This window comes from Chiloscyllium punctatum, chromosome 18 (genome assembly GCF_047496795.1).
Source record: "Chiloscyllium punctatum isolate Juve2018m chromosome 18, sChiPun1.3, whole genome shotgun sequence".
NCBI classification, from domain to species: domain Eukaryota; kingdom Metazoa; phylum Chordata; class Chondrichthyes; order Orectolobiformes; family Hemiscylliidae; genus Chiloscyllium; species Chiloscyllium punctatum.
Window position 1 is genome coordinate 79496274 of NC_092756.1, and position 21590 is coordinate 79517863.

The 21590-nt window shown below is 43.5% G+C and overlaps 1 protein-coding gene across 3 annotated transcripts in view; it reads left to right on the top strand.

Annotated features, from left to right (window-relative positions):
• Positions 1-21590, top strand: part of zc3h7bb (zinc finger CCCH-type containing 7Bb) — an 86657-nt gene that overhangs the window by 55168 nt on the left and 9899 nt on the right. For all 3 annotated transcript variants that reach the window (XM_072588542.1, XM_072588541.1, XM_072588543.1), the window contains 6 exons: positions 2229-2305; positions 7857-7990; positions 15400-15505; positions 16813-16921; positions 17312-17445; positions 20013-20179. In XM_072588542.1, the coding sequence (XP_072444643.1) occupies positions 2229-2305; positions 7857-7990; positions 15400-15505; positions 16813-16921; positions 17312-17445; positions 20013-20179 (727 nt within the window). The remainder of the gene's footprint in view (positions 1-2228; positions 2306-7856; positions 7991-15399; positions 15506-16812; positions 16922-17311; positions 17446-20012; positions 20180-21590) is intronic.

The window sequence follows — 21590 nt, forward strand, 5'->3', positions numbered from 1 at the left end:
TTACTTACAGTGTGGAAACAGGCCCTTCGGCCCAACAAGTCCACACCAACCCGCTGAAGCGCAACCCACCCCCCCTACATTTGCCCTTTCACCTAACACTACGGGCAGTTTAGCATGGCCAATCCACGCAGACACTGGGAGAATGTGCAAACTCCACACAGACAGTTGCCTGAGGCGGGAATTGAACCCAGGTCTCTAGCGCTGTGAGGCAGCAGTGCTAACCACTGTGCCACCGTGCCGCCCCGAATCTACACTTTCACTTTGCCAGTGGTAGTTGAACCCTGATTATCCTCCGTTTATTCACTTAATTTGTACACTAAGACTTTAAAGACCCAAGGCTCTTAAACATTTCTCAATTTTTGCAGCAGAATATTACACCGTGCTGTAAATGTTATAGAATTTATTGTCACGTGTAATCAATTACAGAAGTACATGAATAAAGTGAAAAGTGTATAATAGCAACATTCCCAGCACCATCTTAGAAACAAAGGTACCTAGATACAAAATCTCAGTACAAGGGAGAAAACTAAAGAAACAAAGTTAAAAGTTCAACGGGCTTTCTTAAGTGTTTAGCCATGCTGAGTTTGCGCTCCCTACAAGGGCTCGATTTTCTCCACTTTGGCCTACTGTGTGAGAGACCTTGGGCTGCCTGCTCTCGCTGCTGCTGTAAATGTAAATAAGGGGCCTGTGGTCTTCACGAGAATAACTTTTCCTGTGCGAACCCTACATCTTTGGTGGTTTGCAAGATCGAGGCTGAACCATGGGCAGTCTTTTGTTCCTGCAATTCTGGGATCCTCCATTTGGTAGATATTACCAGCTCTTCTCTCCCTAGGTGGCTTAAGCAAATGAGCAAACTGTCCTTAACCCACCAGACCAATGGCCGACAGATCTGGCACCCAAAGCAGTGGCCAGGCATGAATGTAAGACATCAGATATAGAATGTACCGGAATGTATTGCAAGCCAGCAGTGTACCAACTTCCCCTTCTTTTCAAATACTTCCTTCATTCTTGCAAGGGATATAGGCATCACTGACAAGACCAGTGATTTGTTGCCCATCCCTAATGGTCCTTAAACCAAGTGACCTCCCTAACCATTTCAGGGGTCGATTAAGAGTCAACCACATTGCTATGGTTCTTGAGTCACATGGAGACCAGACTGTGTAAGGACAGCAGAGTTCCTTTCCTAATGGACGTTAGTGATCCAGGTGGGTTTTTACAACAATTAACAATAGCTATTATGGTCACCATCACTGAGGCTGACTTTACAATATCATAGAATCTCTACAGTGTGGAAGCAGGCCATTTGGCCCATCAAATCCACACTGACCCTGCAAAGACCATCTCACCCAGATTCACCGACCTGTCCTGTAACCCTGCGTTTTCCATAGCCTGAACATCCCCGGATACTATGGGCAATTTAGCATGGCCAGTTCTCCTAATCTGCACATCTGGGTCCTCCCATAGTCTAAAGAGGAAGTCCACACAGATATGGGCAGAACGTGCAAACTCCACACAGAAGGCTGGAATCGAACCTGGGTCCCTGGCACCATGAGGCAGCAATGCTGACCACTGAGCTACCATACCACCCTAATTTCTGGTGTATTAATTGAAACTTAATTCTATCTGCTGCCTTAGTGGGATCTGAACCAAAAACAATATCCTGAACCTCAATATTTTGAGTAGAGAGACATTACCATTACGCTATCGTCTCCCCCTAAGGGTGGGATTGAAGCTTTGCTGTGATGTCTTCCATGATAAAACAGCTTACCAATGTTCATTCAAAAGCATAATGTCCCTGACAACTATGAATCTGAAGGAAAAACTGGACATGTTGGAAATGCTCAGGCAGCCTCTGTAGAGAGTGAAACAGAGGTGAACATTTCACAGGGACTGTTGATCAGAGGTTCTGTGTTGTTTCAGCCTGTTCAGTTTTTATACCGATGCTTTTGGATAGGAGATCCATATTAAGACTGGCCACTCACACAAGATGCCAGAAGATCTTCAGTTTTCACCTTCCAGCTAATGAAGCTTCAGGATTCCATGCAGCATTGTAGTGAAATAAAACAGAAAATGCTAAGAAAATCCAGTAGGTCAATCTGTAGCTGTAGAGTGAAACAGTTAACACATCAGATGGGTAACCATTTACTGTTTTTGTTTCCGATTCCCAGCATCCACAGTATTTTGCTTTTGTCAGTATAGTAGCCCTGTTCTCCTGTGTTATCTTACAGAGATTACACACGAAGAGATTGTACGGGAGTCTGCGCAGCACTGCTTGAATGTGGAAACCAGCGCAAATCGAGTCCAGGTACATTGCAGCCAATGACTAGGGTCAGAGGCAGGAAGCATTTCCTGGCCTGTTTGTTCTTGAAATCAACTACATTTAATATGGTACAACTCACAGAAGCATTTTTAAACAAAATGTGACATTGAGCACCTAAGGAGATAGTTGGACTTGTTAGCCAAAGAAATAGGTTTAAGGAGCAACTTAAAGGAGGACAGAGAGAGAGAGAGAGAAAGGTTTCTGGTGGGAATTGCAGAACTTGAATACAAAGCAACTCAGTCGTCAGTGCACACATGTATTTGGAAAGGCAAGGACTGATGAGGGATAGTCAACATGGCTTTGTGCTTGGGAAATCATATCTCATGAACTTGATTGAGGTTTTTGAAGAAGTGGTAGACATGATTTTTATGGACTTCAGTAAGGCTTTGGGAGCCTGATTAGCAAGGTTAGATCTCATGGAATACAGGGAGATCTAGCCATTTACATACAGAACTGGCTCGAAGGTAGAAAACACAGGGTGATGATGGAGGATTACCTTTCAGGCTGGAGTCCTGTGACCAGTGGTGTGCCACAAGGATCGGTGCTGGGTCCACTGCTTTTCATCATTTATGTAAATGATTTGGATATGAACATAGGAGGTATCGTTAGTAAGTTTGCAGATGACGCCAATATTGGAGGTGTAGTGGACAGCAAAGAAGGTTACCTCAGAGTGCAATGGGATCTTGATCAGATAGGCCAGTGGGCTGAGAGGTGGCAGATAAAATTTAATTTAGATAAATGTGAGGTGCTTTTGGAAAAGCAAATCAGAGCAGGACTTATACACTTAATGGTAAGGGCCGAGGGAGTGTTGCTGAACAAAAAGACTTTGGCGATGCAGATTCATAGTTTCTTGAAAGTAGAGTTACAGGTAGATAGGATAGTGAAGAAGGCGTTTGGTATGCTTTCCTTTATTGATCAGAGCATTGAGTATAGGAGTTAGGAGGTCATGTTGCAGCTGTACAGGATTTTGGGCAGGCTATTTTGAGAATATTGCATGCAGTTCTGGTCTCCTTCCTGTTAGGAGGATGTTGTGAAACTTGAAAGGGTTCAGAAAAGATTGAAGGATGTTGCCAGTGTTGCAGGATTTGAGCTATAGGGAGAGGTTGAATAGGCTGTGTTGGAGACTGAGGGGTGACCTTATAGAGGTTTATAAAATCATGAGGGGCATAGATAAGGTAAATAGACAAAGTAATTTCCTTGGGGTGGGGGAAGTCAAGAACTAGAGAGCATAAGTTTAGGATGAGAGGGGAAAGATATAAAAGGGACCTAGGGGACAACTTTTCACATAGAGAATGATGCATGTATGGAATGAGCTGCCAGAGGAAGTGGTGGAGGCTCGTACAATTATAACATTTAAAGACATCTGGATGGATATATGAATAGGAAGGGTTTAGAGGGATATCTAAAATGCTGGCAGATGGGACTAGATTAGGTTAGGATATCTGGTCAGCATGGATGAGTTGGACTGAAGGGTCTGTTTCTGTGCTATACATCTCTATGACTAAATGAAAACTGTGGCATGCACAAGACCACAAACTATTCATAAGATCCTAAAATAAGGTATTAGTGAAATCTGAGAATTGAGCAATCGTTGCTTGATAGTATCAAATTTGATTGTTGGAATATGCTTATGCTATGCTTACTAGAAGCTTCATATACTCGTATGCCAGGAGCTGTCCTTTGCAGAATGAAGGATTATGCCTGACCATTGTGCCTTTTTTTTAAAATTAACCAATAGCGTGATGGGTTACAGCTCCTTCCTGCAGTTTCCATGGCAATACTTTGACCAATCAGTCAGCTTTCCAACCAGTCAGCACCCTTCATTTTGTACAGTATAAAATATTGTTCCCTTTGAAAGTTGGTATTCATGCATCTGTCCTGACCATTGCAAGAAAAAAGGTTCAACAGCATGTTTCCTTTTCTCATCAACTCAACAACAAGTCAAGACATTTTATCAGTTCACAACTTTGCTGATCCTCAGTCTCAGTACTCGGAATAACCAATTCCTAACTCCTCACTCCTTGCTCTATGGCGATCTCCCACACAAGGGAATCGAGCAGTATCATCAATACCACGTTCAAATGTTTGCAACATTTCTCCAGCTGCTGCTCAAACTATACGAAATAAATAAACCTACTTTGAAGAAGCTTAATATTAATTCATATTCAATGACCTTGTGAAATCTGGTTTGGGATTTATATAAGCGATTAATTTTTCTGACACGTACATTTTGTATTGATTTTGCAAGGCATTTTGTTTGCTGCTTAAGGGAATGAGCGCCATCAGCTCCTTCATTGCTCCTTATTCTCCTGACAAATTCCTCCCTGTCCCACACATAACCTTTACTCAATATGGCCATTGCTTCTCCCAGGTCTCCATTAATGCTGCATGGTTGTAATGTAGGTAAAGTGTGAACCCACAAATTCCAATTCTAGAATTACTTACTGAGTTTTCAGCACAGAGATAGGCCAGTCAGCAGTACTGGTCTGTGCTGGTGCAGTGCATGCTGTCAGTGTAACCTGCCTGCCCTTCCTTCCTTGTTTGTTTATCCAGTTTCTCCTTCAGTATGTACTGGCTAATCATCACAAACGTGACATCTGTCCACATTTTCTGGCGAATGTTTCTCCTGAATTTCTTATTCAATTTGTTGTAATTGTTTATGACCCTGATTTTCTGGCCTCTCCCGCAAGTGGATATTGATTCTTTGTCACCTCTTTAAAAGCTCCCCCAGGTCAGCTTTCAGACTACTGTTCTCTAGAGAAAGTCTCTGCAGTTTGTTTGATTTTTCGTGAAAGATGTAAAATTTCCATTCTGGCATTCACCACTAATTTGGACCTTCTCCAGAACCACTATATTCCTTTTATAATGTGGAGACCAGAACAGTTTATAGAATGTTAAGTAGGGGTAACCCAAGGTTCAATACTCATTTAATGTCACTACTCTGCTTTTCAGTTCGATCCTCTAGAGATGAGTGTAGGTGCTCTACTTCCCTTTTAGATGGCCTGATTAATCTTTGTTCACTCTTTCTGATTTGTCTATTCATATTTCTAGATCATTTATCTACTGTATCATTTACATCCAGGATGGAATTTTGCACTCCTCCTGGCTAGTAGGGCAGGCTGTGTTGTGAAGTAAAATTGGGTGCCATGGTGGTGACAGTGCCCATTGCCCACCTGCCCTCTGACAGTATTTAATCAGCGGGAGAGGACACTCAACAAGCCAGTCTCCCTTTAAACCGACTGAGCCATGAATTAGCCGCTTAAAGATTTCCTCCAACCTACAATGGTCTTTTACAATGGTAAGGGAGCCAAGGGCAAAAGCAGCCGTCTTGTGGGCTGATTGTTTCAGGTACTGTGGTTGCACTTTCTGGTGACACCACATTCCATGTAAGAATGCAAGTCACAAGTTGACCATGTGCTACCTCATCAAAAGTAGGTGAAAATCCAAATATATAACCTCCACTGCTCCCCTTTCAGTAGAGCATGCAAGGAATTCATTACAGCTAGTCAAGCCCGACATTTCCTTTCTTGTTCCATGTTGAAAATTCTCCCCTATATTTTCTGTGTCTTGGATGTTTATACAAATATACACACACTCCAATCTCCCTTATATATCATACATATTTATATCCCTCCAGGCATATCTCATCAACACCTACAGATTGATTACTGTGTCTCATACACAGTATCTGAAGTGCACCCTTACGTGTATTGCTTTCTTAATTCCTGCTTTGTACAGTAGACCACAGAGCCACATTGTAGCCAGGCCAGTTATTTTCGTTGCCATGTCACATACCCTGTTGCCTGTCTTTTAAAGACCAGAGGCCAGTCCTTGCCAGGGTCTTTTCTTTTTATTCCTCCACAGAAAGGGCATGTTTGCTTGGAACATCAGTGTTTGCTTTCCTTTCCTAATTGCCCATGAGAAGTTGGTACATGAGCAAATAGGTTTACTCTCCACACTGTTCGAGAGAGGAGTTCCAGGATTTTGATCCAATAACATGGAAGGAACAGATATATAGTTCCAACTCAAGAGTGAAATGTAGCTTTAAGGGGAACTTGGAGGTAGTGGTGTTCCCATCCATCTAATGCCCTTGGCCCTTTTCGATGGTAAAAGTCATGGGCTAGGAAGGTGTTGGTCAAAGGAACTTTGTTCATTAGGTGCAGACTACTGCCACTATGCATCAGTAGTGGACAGAGTGGATGTTTATGGATGTGATACCAGTCAAGTCGGTGACCTTGTTCTAGAAGGTGCGTAGCCTCTGCAGTGTTGTTGGAGCGGCACTCATCCAGGCAAGTATGGAGTATTCCAACACACTCCTGACTTGTGCCTTGTAGATAGTGGACAGGCTTTGAGGCGACTGGAAATAAGTCGTTTGCAGCATCTGGCTTCTTTGTGTTGTCATACTATCCAAATGGCCAATCCAGTTCAGTTTTTGGTCACTGGTAACCCCAGGACCGATAATAGATGTTTCGGTGATAGTAATGCCTTTGAATGACAATGGCAATAACTTGATTCTTGTTCATTTGGGGATTGTCATAGCTTGACATTTATCACTTAACAGCCCAGGTCTAAATGTCATCCAGGTCTTGCTGAATACACACATGAACTGCTTCAGTACCTGTGGAGTTGTTAATGGTGCAATTATCAGCAAATATCCCCACTTCTGACCTTATGATGGAGAAGGGCAGGTCAATAATGACACAGTTGGAGATGATTTGATCAAGGACACAACCCTGAAGAAATCTTACAGCAACATCCCAAGACAGAGATAGAGATGATTGGTCTATAACAGGCACCTTCTTTTGTGCCTCTTTGTTACTCCATGCCTTCAGGTTTGCTAGGGAGCCATGATACCTTAGGTAAAAACAATGACTGCAGATGCTGGAAAACATATTTTGGTTTAGTGGTGCTGGAAGAGCATAGCAGTTCAGGCAGCATCCGAGGAGCAGCAAAATCGACGTTTCGGGCGAAAGCCCTTCATCAGGAATCCTGATGAAGGGCTTTTGCCCGAAACGTCGATTTTGCTGCTCCTCGGATGCTGCCTGAACTGCTGTGCTCTACCAGCACCACTAATCCAAAAAAAGCCATGATACCTTGTTGAGATGCTGCCTTGCTGCCAAGGGCAGTCATTCTCATTGCACTGATGGAATTCTGCTGTTTTTCTCCATGTCTAAACCATGACTTGTAATGGAGTCGCGAGCAAAGCAGGCTCGGAGGATTCCCAACTGAATCTCAATGAGTAAGTTCTAATGTGTAAGGACTGACCAATAGCGCTGTTGTTTACTCTTTCCACACTTTGTTGAAGAATGAAAGTTGGCTAATGGGGTGGTAATTGGCCAAGTTAAACTTGTTCTTCTTTTCATGGACAGGTAATACCTGGGCAGTTTTCCATATGTGTGTCAGGATCCTGGAGGGGAAAACTGGAACTGTGTTCCTGTTATGGTCCAGAAATGGGAAATGTGTTGGCTTTAATTTTTGCTGTCTTTGTTTTGCTTAGTATATCTTGCCTAATGGATTTGTGTTCTGATTGATTGAGGTGCCATCTGGACCTGGCAAGGTAGCCTCGTTGGGCATGAAGATGAAATTTGTTTGTAGCCAGTGTTGGAGGAACGGGCAGGTCGTTGAACCAGACAAGAGCCTCAAGTACTGCAGTGCCAAAATACGACACGGGTCAGTCCACTTTCTTTAACTTAAAAATTTTTTGAGTAATGGGCGATGGGCAAGTGGGGGGTGGGCAGGGGATGGTGGTGGGAGCAGGGTGGCTGGTGGTGGAGGGGGTGAAACAGTTCCTCACGTTGGGGTACTTAGTTTACAGCATATGCTTCCTGGGAGTACCTGAAATTATACTTTAAATTGAGGGCTGGGACATGAAATAGCCCATTTACAATTGATGGTGCAGCTAGGGAGACGTGCCAGTTTCTGGGATTGGAGTTTGTGGCAATGTCTGTTTAGAATATGGTAAGAAATTTCCTCCTTCCTTTCCATTCTCTTCCTTTTACAACTTTACTCAGGCTTCCTGAGCCTCTTCCCACTTTTTTGCATTGCAGGTTGTAACCCCTGCTCTTCCTGTCTATACTTCCCAACCCCTCTTTATCCCTTTCAACCCTTCTGTTCGTTGGCCACATTCCCTTACTTTGCCATGATCCCTTCTCATCACTCTCTCAACTCCTCCCCACTTTTTTCCTTTCTCCCATTCTCTCTCTCTTACAATTACAACATTTTAAAGACATTTGGATAAGTACATGAATGGGAAAGGTTTGGAAGGATATGGACCAGGAGCAGGTAGGTGGGACTAGTTTAGTTTGGGATTATGTTTGGCATGGACTGGTTGAACTAAAGGGACTGTTTCTGTGCTGTACAACTCTAAGTTGTTGTTTAAAAGGCTGGGTACATGAACAGGAGGGGTTTAAAGAGATATGGGTCCAATTCTGGCAAATGGGACTAAGTCAGATTGGGATGTCTGGAAATGCGAACTGGACTAAAGGATCTGTTTCTGTGCTGTATGACTGTATAACGTCAGGCAGCGCAGGGAAATCCAAGTGTTTATGTGCATGAAAAACAAAAAATAGCATGCAGGCACAGCAAGTAATTAAAATGTCAAATGGAATTTTGACCCCTTTCACAAGAGTCGAGAGTGTGATGCTGGAAAAGTACAGCAGGTAAGGCAGCATCTGAGAAGCAGGAGAATAGATGTTTCGGGCATAAGTCCTTCATCAGGAATCATTCCTGATGCTCGAAACAGGCTTATGCTTGAAACGTCAGTTCTCTGCTCCTTGGAAGCTGCCTCACCAGCTGTGCTTTTCCAGCACCACACATTCGACTCTGATCTCTAGCATCTGCAATGCTCACTTTGGAGTTGGAGTTTAGAAATCGGGAAGTTTTGTTACAGCCATATGAGGCGATACCTGGAGTATGAGTAATGTTTTGGTCCCTATATTTAAGAAAGGATATATTCCATTAGAGGCAGGTCAAAAGAGATTTACTGGCTATACAAAAACAGAAATTGCTGGAAAAAGGCAGCAGGTCTGTGGGGGGACAAAGAAGAGTTTCAGGTCCAGTGACCTTTCCACAGAACTGATGGTTGCTGGAAAAAGTTTTTTTAATGCAGAAAATAGGGTGGAGGAGGAGCTTAGGAGGAAATGAGAGGTCGATATAGAGCCCAAAGGGAGGGAATAACATTTGGATAGAAAAAGGAGTGGACAATGGTCATCCTAGGAGAATTAAAAGCTGCTAATGGGGACTACTCGTGGCTGACATAGGACTGTGTCTGATAGCAGACCATGTGATAATAAATCGTAGTGTGTAGGGATTTGGGTAAGGACATAGGAGAAGGTGCCTCAAGCAGTTGTTGAACTTGATATTGAGTCCAGAAGGGTGGTGAGTTCCCGAATGGAAAATGAGGTGTTGACCTTCCAGATTGCTGAGCTTCGCTGGAGCACTGCAGCAAGCCTGGGACAGAGATGTTGGTCAGGGATCAGGGTGGGGTGTTGAAAATACTCAATAATGGTGGCCAGCCTATCCAGAAATGAAAACTGGTCAAAGGGGTGGCTATGGGTGGCTGCCTGGGCCCCAGATGTGTCTTTCTCTTTGTGGGACATGTAGTACATTCCTTTTCCAACTCCCACCCACACCTCTTTCCCTGGTACAATATATTGATGATATCATTGGTGCTGCTGCCCTCATCCAGAATTGGAAAAGTTTATCAATTTTGCCTCCAATTTCCACCTTGCTCTCATCTGGTCCATCTCTAACTCCTCCCTTCCCTTCCTTAACGAGTTTCCATTTCCAGGGATAAGCTGGCCACCAATATTCACTACAAACCCATTGACTCCCACAGTTACCCTCACATCCTGCTTCCTGTAAAGATTCTATTCCATTCTCTTAGTTCCTCCATCCCTGTTGCAACTATTCTGATGTGGCTAACTTTGATAAGGGAGCCTCCGAAATGTCCACCCTTTTCTTCAACTGAGGATTTCCCACCACCATGGTTTACAGGGCCCTCAGCCAGGTCTGACCCATCTCTTGCACTTGAGCCCTCATCTCCTCTCTTCCCTCCCACAACAGCAAGAAGCTCCCCCTTGTCCTCACCAGCATCCACACCCAGAGGATCATTTGCCACCATTTCAGCCACCTTTGGAGGGATGTCACCAAACACACATTGCCCACCCCTCCCCCTTTAGCCTTCCACGGGTACCGTTCCTCCAGGACATCCTGGTCCATTCCTGCTTCACTCCCAACATCCCTCCACAGCCTCATGGCACCTTCCCCTACAACCGCATGTCAAATATGTATTTCTTATGTGTCCTACTTCAAAGAGCTTTGTAAGGAAATGAAGGAACTCTTCAGGGAACACAAAATACTGGAGTTAGGATCTCATTGTAAATTTATTCATTGTTTGCATAACAGCAACTTCCAAAATTTGATTTTTCTGTATTTCCACTTCTTAACTAATAATATTTCAAGTTTACGTATTACAGAGAATGTATAGCATATAGACAGGTTATTCCACCAACTGAACTGTACCAGTGTTTATGCTGCTCCTCCGACCCTAGTTTGTCTTCCACTCTTCTTAATCTAACCGCATCAACATGTCCTTATGTTTACTTCACTCTTGGCACCTTACACTTTCAAATGCATCCATGCTATTTGCTTGAGCTACTACATTTGAGAGTGATCTCCACCTTCTGGGTAGAAGAAAATCTCCTCCATTCCTTATGGAATTTATTAATGGCCTTTCGTTTTGGTCTTCCACACATGGCATTTCTTTTTGTGTGTTTAACTTCTCAAACTCCTTCATCATTTTAAAAGGCTCCATTAAGTCACCCTTTAACCTTTTTTTTGAGAGGAATAATGTGTCACGTCATATAATTTTCTCCCTTTAAGCTACACCCTTTCACTTATTGTAAGGATTGCGAAAGGACATTTGCTGGATATGATAAATTATTTCACCCCTGTCTGCCTGTCACACTCATATTTAAGATAGTCATTTGGAATTTAAGGAGAAGCTGTCTTCATCTTGAAAGTAGGAGAAAGTGAAGACTGCTTCAACTTTAGCTTGAAAGTACCTATTTTTTGGATTAGATTCCCTACAGTGTGGAAACAGGCCCTTCGGCCCAACCAGTCCACACCGACCCTCCAAAGAGTAACTCACCCAGACCCATTTCCCTCTGACTAATGCACCTAACACTATGGGGATTTTAGCATGGCCAATTCACCTGACCTCACATCTTTGGACTGTGGGAGGAAACTGGAGCACCTGGAGGAAACCCACGCAGACACGGGGAGAATGTGCAAACTCCACACAGACAGTCACCCGAGGCTGGAATTGAACCTGGGACTCTGGTGCTGTGAGGCAGCAGTGCTAACCACTGAGCCACCGTGCCACCCACTGAAGTTGAAATACATGGCATGTCTGCCTGATCTAAGCAATTGCAGCTTTTTAAATAAAAAAAAGAGCCCAAGTCAAGCAATTTAGCCTGAGCGCTCAGTGACAGCCTGAAGAATTATTAAACTCTTGATCTCATCCAATAATTATTTAACCATAATTGGACTCTGATGAGAAGTGGAATAAGGTCACAAACCTCAGATTCTGAGTTATACACATCAAAGCTTCTAACACAAAGCACTGACTTGTAAAAGTCCTGGAGACTATTGAGTGCTGACAGAGTCGAAAAGTTTGGCACTGAAAAAGCATAGTCAGTCAGGCAGCACCCAAGAAACAGGAAAGTCGATGCTTCGAGCATAAGCTCTTCATCCGGAATGATGAAGAGCTGTTGAAGAGCTTATGCTCAAAACATTGACTCTCCTGTCCTTTTCCAGTGCCACAATTTTTGACTCTGATCTCCAGCATGTGCAGTCCTCACTTTCTCCTAATTGAGCGCTGGCAGCCAACTTGATGCCAACAGTTCTTCATTGAGAGGTGCCTCACTGTTATTGATAACATGCCCAGAATTGCTGAGAGACCGAGGTCACACCTGTGTAATGGCAGAAGTGGATGTTAGGGTGAGGTGCAGGGTGTAGTAGAGCAGGTTGGCAGCAAAGCAGAGGGCTGACCTTCAGTGGGCTTCAGGCCTTCCCATAATGGCCTTAATTGGAGCAATAATGGGAAGGCACTGGAGTCCCCAGACTCCTACCATCATCCTGCCTGATTAACTGTCCCCTCTCCCAACAGAGTTCTGAGGACCTAAGCAAAAAGATTGATGGGGCAGAGTGGTAGTCCATGTGGTAAAGGTGCACCCATTGTGCTGTGAGACAGGAAGGGACAGAGAGCAGTGGAGGCTGGATCATTGAATACATTCTGTTAGATGGATTTTTGTTCAACAGCAGAGTTAAGGATAATGGGGTAAGCAGCCACAAAAGTGGAGTTAAGGTCATAGTTTGATCTGCCATGATCTTATCTACTGGCACTCCTAATGGTAGATTAATTAATCAAGTTAGATCACATGAGATTCAGGTGAGCTTGCCAATTGGATCCAAAATTGGCTTGACGGTAGTACACAGAGGGTGGTGGCGGAGGGTTGTTTTACGGACTAGAGGCCTTTGACTGGTGGTAATCCCATGGATTGGTGCTGGGTCCACTTTTGTTTGTCATTTATATAAACATTTTGGATGAGAATTGAGGAAGCATATTAGTAAGTTTGCGGATGACACTAGCATTCGTGGTATAGTCAATAGTGAAGAAGGTTATCTAAGATTACAAAAGGATCTTGATCAATTGGGCCAGTGGACTGAGGAGTGACTGACGGAGTTTAATTTGGATAAATAGGAGGTTCTGCATTTTGGTAAAACAGCTAGGGCATGACTTATATGTTAATGGTAGGGCCCTGGGTAGTGGTGTAGAACAGAGAGACCTAGGCATTCAGGTAAATAGTCCTTTGAAAGTTACACCACAGGTAGACAGGGTGATTAAGAAGGCGTTTAACATGCTTGCCTTCATTGATCAGACCATTGAGGTTATAAGAGTTGGGACATCATGTCGAGATTCTAGAGGACATCAGTGAGGCTACTTTTGATATACTGTGTGCAGTTCTGGTCACCCTGTTTTAGGAGGGATATTATTAAATTGGGGAGGAAATTTACAGGGAAGTGGCTAGGACAGGAGGGTTTGAGTTATAAGGAAAGGCTGCAAGGCTGGAACTCTTTTCACTAGAGTGTACAAGGTTGAGAGATAACCATTTAGAGATGTATAAAATTATAAGGGGCATTGATAAGGTAATTAACAAAGATCTTTTCCTGAGGGTGGATGAGTTCAAAAGTATGGGGCTTATTTTTAAAGGAGAGGAGAAAGATTTAAAAGGGGCCTGAGGGGCACTTTTTTCACACAGAAGCTGGTTCTTATGTGGAACGAACTGCCAGAGGAAGTGGTAGCTACAGATACAGTTATAACATTTAAAAGACATTTAGACGGGTGCATGAATAGAAAAGGTTTAGAGGGATGTGGGCCAAATGTAGGCAAGTGGGACTAGTTTTGATTGGTAACTTGGTAATCATGGATGAGTTGGACTGAAGGATAAGCTTCTGATCAGTAGGACTTATAAATCAGCCTCCATCAGGTAACACATTCCAGATCCTTATTCTTCACTCCATAAAACCTTTCTCCTCATGTCAGCCCTGGTTCCTTCACAACCTCCTGAAATCTGTTCTCTCTGTTTATCAACCCTTCAGCTGTTAGAAACTTTCTCTTTATTTACTTTCTTTAAACATTTTGGTTTTTAAAAAAAATTTTCTTGGGATGTGGCAAGGCTAGCCTTTGCTAGCAGCCTCATTCCTGATGAAGGGCTTATGCCCAAAACATCGATTCTCCTGGTTCTTGGATGCTGGCTGACCTGCTGTGCTTTTCCAGCACCACACTCCAGCATTTCCTAGCCTTTGTTACCCATTCCTAATTACCCTTGAAATTATTGGGTTGCTGGGCGCATTGCAGAGGGTAGCCAAGGGTGAGCACATTGCTGCGGTTCTGGGGTCACATATAGTCCAGACCAGGCATTTTCCCTTCCCTAAAAGATATTTGTGAACCAGATGGGCTTTTATGATGATACCTGTCATGCCCACCATGACTGAGGCGAGTTTTCAATTCCTAATGCCATTGATTGAATTTAAATTCCACCAACTCCCATGGAGAAATTTGAACCCTGATCCCAAGAGCTTTTTAAAACTATTGGCCAAGTAGTGTCAAATAACCTCGGATGCAAAATCAACAATTCTTCAAGCATAATTGCTATTTCTGGAGAACAGTTCGAACAGCCCTGAAAAATTGTTTCAAATTTCATTCCCGGCTGTAATATTTTGACCAGCTCCCTAGTCTTGGACTCACCAATGGAAGTGATATCTCCCTTTCTATCCTATTGATTCTCTAGATACCTTGAACATTTTCACAAGGAATTCCAAGGAATATAATCACATGATTGTAATCCCATTGAGTTTAGAAGAATGAGAGGTGATTTTAATGAAACAGAGAAGATCATTAGAGGATCCCATTGTTAGCCACTAATAGTCCCCTTTGGCAGCTATTCCATCTCCATGTTAGACAAGACCCTGAGGGGACTGGTTTAGGTGGAGACTGAGAGGATGTTGACCCTGGTCGGACATAGACTGGAATTATGGAACACCGTTTAAAATTACAGAACTCCCATTTCAGAGGGCTCTCAGTCTTTAGGATTTTTCTCTTCTTTCATGGAATATGGGTGTCGCTGGCCAGCATTTAAAGTCCATCCCTAATTGCCCTGAAGGAGGTGATAGTGAGCTGCCTTCTTGAACTACTACAGTCCATGTGTGGTGGAAGTACACCCACAGTGGGACAAAAAGGGATAGGGAGTGGTGGAGGCTGGATGATTGAATACATTCAAAGCTGGGTTAGGTGGATTTTTGTTCGACAACAGAGTCAAAAATAATGGGGCAGTCGGTCAGGAAAGTGGAGTTAAGGTCATAGCTCAATCCACCATGATCCTATCGAATGACACTCCTAATTCTTGAGTTCTTATATCTTGGAACTGTACTGTTACTCTTCTCTACCGCCTCTGAAGTATTCAGATCCTTTCTAAAGTGTAGTGTCCTGAATGGTGTATGTTCCTGTTCTCCAGATGGACCAAGGAGCGGCGGGTAATGTTGGTGATGTCAAGTGAGCGGAAGAAGTGGGTTGCTATCCGCCCATTGCCTTCCTGCAGGAACATCCCACAGCAGTATGACGTGAGTAAAGAAACAAATACATCACTCGTTCTGCTTTACACTTTGTGATGACCTCAGCACGCCCCGAGTGTACATTTGTCGTGCAGCCACTTTGTAATGTTGACAATTAATTTCTCTTTATTCCTTCACTGGGCAGATAAAAATCATTCGTGTTGCTGAGAGTCTGGAGTGACATGTAGGCCAGATTGGGCAAAGATCGCACATCTCCCTCCCTAAAGTATATTAATGAACCCGATGTTTCTTTGTGATAATTGGTAGTGGTTTTATGGTCACTGCTAGACTCCAGATTTTTTTTATTGAGCTTAAGTTTCACCATCCACCATGGTGGGATTCACTATCCCCGTGTTCCCAAAACATTAGTCTGGGATTCTGGATTGCTATTCCAGTGACCTTCCCAGCATGCAGCTGCCTCCCAAAGCATCTGGCACAGCAAGCTCCCACAAGCGGCAATATACTATTGACAAGCTAATCTATTTTTGTTGGTTAAAGTATATTTATCAGGCTGGATACCGGGATACACTCCCCAGTTCTCTTCTTTAGTGGGATCATTTACATCCTGAGGGCACAGCTAGGGGCCTGAGTTAAATGTTTCATCCGAAAGACAGCACCTCTAACAGTGCAACATTCACTCAGTAGAGCACTGAAGTGTTAGTCTGTGATTATGTAGCCCACTCTCTGCAGTGAAACTTAGTATACGATCTCTGAGCTGAAGCTGATAGGCAGCATGATCCTGCAATGTGGGTGTTCACAATGTTGTAATGGCAAATTTTGCTGCTTTGGTGAGATGCCTAGCAGGCTGCTGAGGACCGAAGAACCGAGGCAGTCAGAATGTAACTTGGCCTTCGAGTGGTCATGAGGTCACGGTTCCAAAATGTCGAGTGGCTTGTTCTTTTCAGTCACTTTGCAGAGACAGCATTGTGGGTGACGCTGTGTCCAGTGATACATGGACAAGAGAGGGGGAGGGAATTGTGACTGCGGCATGGTTCTCTCAGTATCCTGCCTGTGAATGGAAAGCAGATAGTCCAGTCATCAAAGCTGAATTTTCAGCTCTGATCTCCAACATCTGCAGTCCTCACTTTCTCCTCCAGTCCAGTCATCAAGCCAAACACTTTGAGCAAAGAGTGATTCCACCTGGGCTGACTGGGTCTGTGCCATGGGGCCACCCATTTAACAGATCACTGTTTTCTTTTCTGTTCATTTGTCTTTAACTGGTAGTCATTTCATGTCATGCTCAGAGACTTTGCAGTCCAATACAGTTATTGTTTGGTTAAATGCTTTTACATAAATCAATATGATTTATTTTTCAGTTGTGTACACATGTTGCAAAGGGGAAAAAGTGCCAATATGTTGGAAACTGCTCATTTGCCCACAGTCTTGAGGAGCTTGATGCCTGGACATATATGAAGGAAACTAAAAGTAAGCGGATTTGTTTTTACTTTGTTGTGATTGCTCCACGTCCCGCCAAACCTAACTTTCCCCCTTTCTCTCTTGACCTTTGCTAGTTTTGTTGATAAGCAGTAGTAGTTCTCTGATATATCACCAAAGAACCGTGACACGTTCAAGCCAATGATCTCCTTTAAAAAGTGCAATCACTTGTAATGGAGGCAGTTTGCAGATGCTGAGCCCCTACAAACAACAGTGGGATGAGTGACCTGGTAATTTGTTCTGGTGATGTTGGCTCAGGAGCAACGGCGTCAGAACACCATCTCTTCCTTTGAAATGAGATCTTTTACACACACCCCAAGAAGTTGACAGCTTAAAATCGCATCCAAAATGCAGCACTTAAGAGCTGTCTTCCTATTGCAGTGTATGACATGCAGCAAGTGTATGAGATGTGGCTGAAGAACCAGAAGCCAATGATGACTGGGGAGCCCACTGAACTCAACACGAAGCAGAGCGAGAAGCAGATCCACATGCCCACCGACTACGCTGATGTGGGGGTACGTACAGGAACTAAGGTTCTGGGAAAATAAGCTGGACCCTAACCTCCAGTGTTTCAACTATTGATAGGATTTTGTGTCGAACAAGACCTGAGATGCATCATATTCTGTAGCCAATAGTACAAAAGAATCTAGGTTGTCTCATACGTCCCTAGCAACAGTGAAAGTTTTGTTTTGCGTGCAGTACAGGCAGATCATACCCTACAAAGTGCATAAGAGTATTAGAATAGAGTGAGGAATACAATGCTATGGCTGCAGAGAAGGTGCACAGTGATCAAGATCAGCATTAAATTTAAATGCTGTGCAGGCATAACAAATAATTTGGAAGGCAAACTAAATTTTGGGCTTTATTGCGGGGGGAGGGAGGGAGTATCAAAGCTGGGCATTCTCTTTTTATTGGTATTCTTGCAAACTGTCCTGATGAGTGTAAAATGAAAAGCTTCAAACAAAGGCATCTTTGTTTCAGCAATTTTTTTTAAAGGATAGTCACCGTTGTAATTTAGGACAGTGAATTTGTAGTGCAAGCTCCAGTGACCAGCATTGTGATAAAATCCACAGTATGATCTTTTGTGATGTTGATTGTGAGCTAACCCTTCACTAGAACTCACTTGGCTTTCATTGAAATGAGTGCAGTGGAATCTCTGTCACGTGCCAGATCCAAAATAACACAAAGCAGCACTCCCTCAGTACTGTTACTGGTGTGTCAGCCTGAGTTCTGTGCTTGGCACTTTGCATTACTTCAGTACCTTTAACATTAGGCTCCTTGCATTCAAGATTTTTTTAATCATCCAAAACTTGATGCAGAAAGGTTTGGAATTGACCGCCCAATACGCTATGTGTCTGCACAAGATTATTTCCTCACTCGTTCTGAAATGTATTCTTCATCTTAAGGCTCCTTGCAGTGTATTAAAGCCCATTTCAGAGCAAAGTTAAAAATCACATAACACCAGGTTATAGTCCAACAGGTTTAATTGGAAGCACACTAGCTTTCGGAGTGCTGTTCCTTCATCAGGTGGTTGTGGTCATCAGGTACTTCAGAGCAAACCTCAAACAATTCAATTGCACCCACCTCATTCCTTCCCTTCTCAATTTTCTTGCTAGACCACTCCAAGGTACTGGCTGTTCCTCAGGCACTTCATGTGTGCAACTGGACAGTCTGTAGGTTATCTGAAAAAAAGAGTTCAGCACATCTAAGCTCAATCTGAACTAATCCACTCTCAAGCCACACATAACTATTTCACCAGATCCTGAACAGAAGCAGGAGACCAGTTAATCTCCTTTTGTTAACTTCCTCTAGTCCTTTTGGGGGGTGAGGGGGTGGGATTAAAGATCCCTCTGTTGTTATTTTAACCAAGAGCAACTTCACCAACATGGACTGGGGACTGAGGTTTCTGGATGTATGGTTCAATTGTCCTGTCCACTTACCAAAATGTGCCAGCAGTGGGAGAAACTGTTCGCTTCTATCATGTTCCTCCTTCTGTATACTTTACAAACAAAAGGAAGAGTGGACAACAGATACCCCACTGTAAAATGGAACGGGACTAAGGGCATAAGGAAGAGGTGATCTTTCTGGTTGTTTCAGAAGGTGTTGAAAGTAAGGCTCTAAGTAACCATCTGATGAGGGAGCAGTGCTCTGAAAGCTAGTGCTTCCAATTAAACCTGTTGGACCATAACCTGGTGTTGTGTGACTTTTAAATTTGTACACCCCAGTCCAACATCGGCATCTCCAAATCCTGAAAGAAAGGATGGACTTAGGATGAGAATATCAGCATGATGCAGCTGTGCTGACCAAAGACTATTGTCACTGAGTGTGTTCAGGACCATATGATTAAACTGCAAGGTCATTGAGAAGAAATCACTATGACACAACCCTGAATAAGGTTATAGAGATGGGGTTTTGGGGGGGGGGGGGGGGGGTGGGTGGAATTTGGGAACAGAGGTAGTCCATTTGATAAAATCGTGGCAGATCTGATTGTGGTCTCCACTTTTTTTCTCTCTATACCTATAACCTTTGACCTCCTCATAGTCAAGGATCTATAAAAACCAGTCTTAAAAATATTCGTAGACCCTGACTCCACCACTCTCTGAGGAAGAGAATTCCAGAGACTAATGGCTGGATGAGAGAAAAAGAAAATCTTCATCTCTGTCTTAATTGGGTGACTTTTTTTTTCAAAATTACGTCCCTTGGTTCTCATTTCTCCCATAAGGGGAAATATCCTGCCATTATCCACCCTGTCAGGTTCCTTCAGGATCTTCTATGTCTCAAGAAGATCACCACTCATTCATCCAATGGAGTCAGGCCTAGCCTGTCCAATCTTTCCGCATAAGACAGCCCATTCATCCTGGGAGGCAGTGGAGTTAACCTTGTCTGAAATATTTCCAATACCTTTCTGCCCTTTTCTTAAATAAGGAGACCAAAAGAGTGCATTGTTCACCAAAAGTGGCCTCACCAAAGCCCTATTGGTTGCAAAACAAGGGTCATAATAGAGATGAAAGATTCCTGGTTCAAGAGATTATGTTGGTTTTATTAATCCTTCTCCTTAACCTATTGTGTCATCACTTTTCAGCAAATTGGCTACCACTGCTGGCTTTGTGGGAAGAATAGCAACAGTGAGAAGCAATGGGCGAAACACATCACATCCGAAAAGCACAAAGACAAGGTGTTCAACTCTGAGGATGATCAGAACTGCTGGCAACATCGTTTCCCTATGGGAGAGTTCAAACTGTGTGAGAGGTGAGGCTGGGGCCAAGGGGAAGGAAACTGTCCATTGGACCGCAGCAACGTAGGTCACAGCCATTGTTTCCGAAAGGGTATTGTTTTACTGACAATGTAGCACATTCACAAAGAACTAGCCTGCAAAGAGAGAGGATCAAATTGGGACAGGAATTCATTTTACACAGTTTGGAAATAGGAATATTGGTGGCTGTATGCAACAATACTGCAATTATTTTTAGTTATTCTTGGGATATGGATGTCACTGAGAGCTCCAGTAGTTATTTCCCATCTCTAGTTGCTCTTGAGATGGTTAGGAGCATATCGTTGGCAAAAGAATCTCAAATGATATGTAGAATCATACAGCACTGAAGAGGCCTTTTGGCCCAAAACATCTGTACTGTTAAAAATATGTGACTACCTACACTAGTTCCACTTTCCCACACTAGGTTCATAGCTTTGAATGTCATGATACTTCAAGAACTCATCCAAGTATTATTTAAAGATTGTGAGGTTTCCTGCCTCAACTACCCTCCGAAGCACTGCATTCCAGACCCCCCATCACCTTCATTTTAAAATTATGACCCCTTATTATTGACCCGTCAACCAAGGGGAACAAATGGATGCTTTCTCCTCACCCTGTCCATGCCTTTCATAACCTAATAAACCTGTATCTGATCCTCCCTCAACCTTCCCTGCTCTAAAGAAAACAACCCAAGCTTATCCAGCTTCTCTTCATAGCTGACTCATTCCATCCCAGACAACATCCTGGTGGATCTCCTCTGCACTCCCTCCGGTGCAGTCACATCCTTCCTTTAGTATGGTGGCCAGAACTGCACACACTACTTCAGCTATGGCCTGACCAAATTGCTGTGCAACTCCAACACAACCTCCCTGCTCTTATAGTCAGTGCCCTGACTGATAAAGGCAAGTGTCCCATCTGCATTTTTAGCTACCCTGTTAACCTGTCCTGCCACCTTCAGGGATCTGTGCAGAAGCCCCTCAGGATCCCTTTGTTCCTCTGAGCTACCTAGTGTCCTCCCATTCATGGAGTACTTCCTTCTTCCAAAATGCATCATCTCACATTTTAACAGGGTTAAGTTCCATCTGCCATTGATCTGCCCATGTGACCAATCCATTTATATCCTCCTTTAACCTATTAGCTTCTTTCTCACCGTCAACCAACCGGCCAATCTTTGTGTCATCTGCAGACTTGCTTCTCATCCCTCCCAGATTATCATCTACATCATTTAAGAATGTCACAAATAATAAGGAACTCAACACTGATGCCTGTGATATACCCTCCACTGCACACACCGATAGACTTCTACTACTACCCTCTGTCACCTGCCACTGAGCTATTTTTGGAGCCATCTTGCCAACTTACCCCTGGATCCCATGTGCCTTTACCTTCATTGAGTTTCTCAAGTGG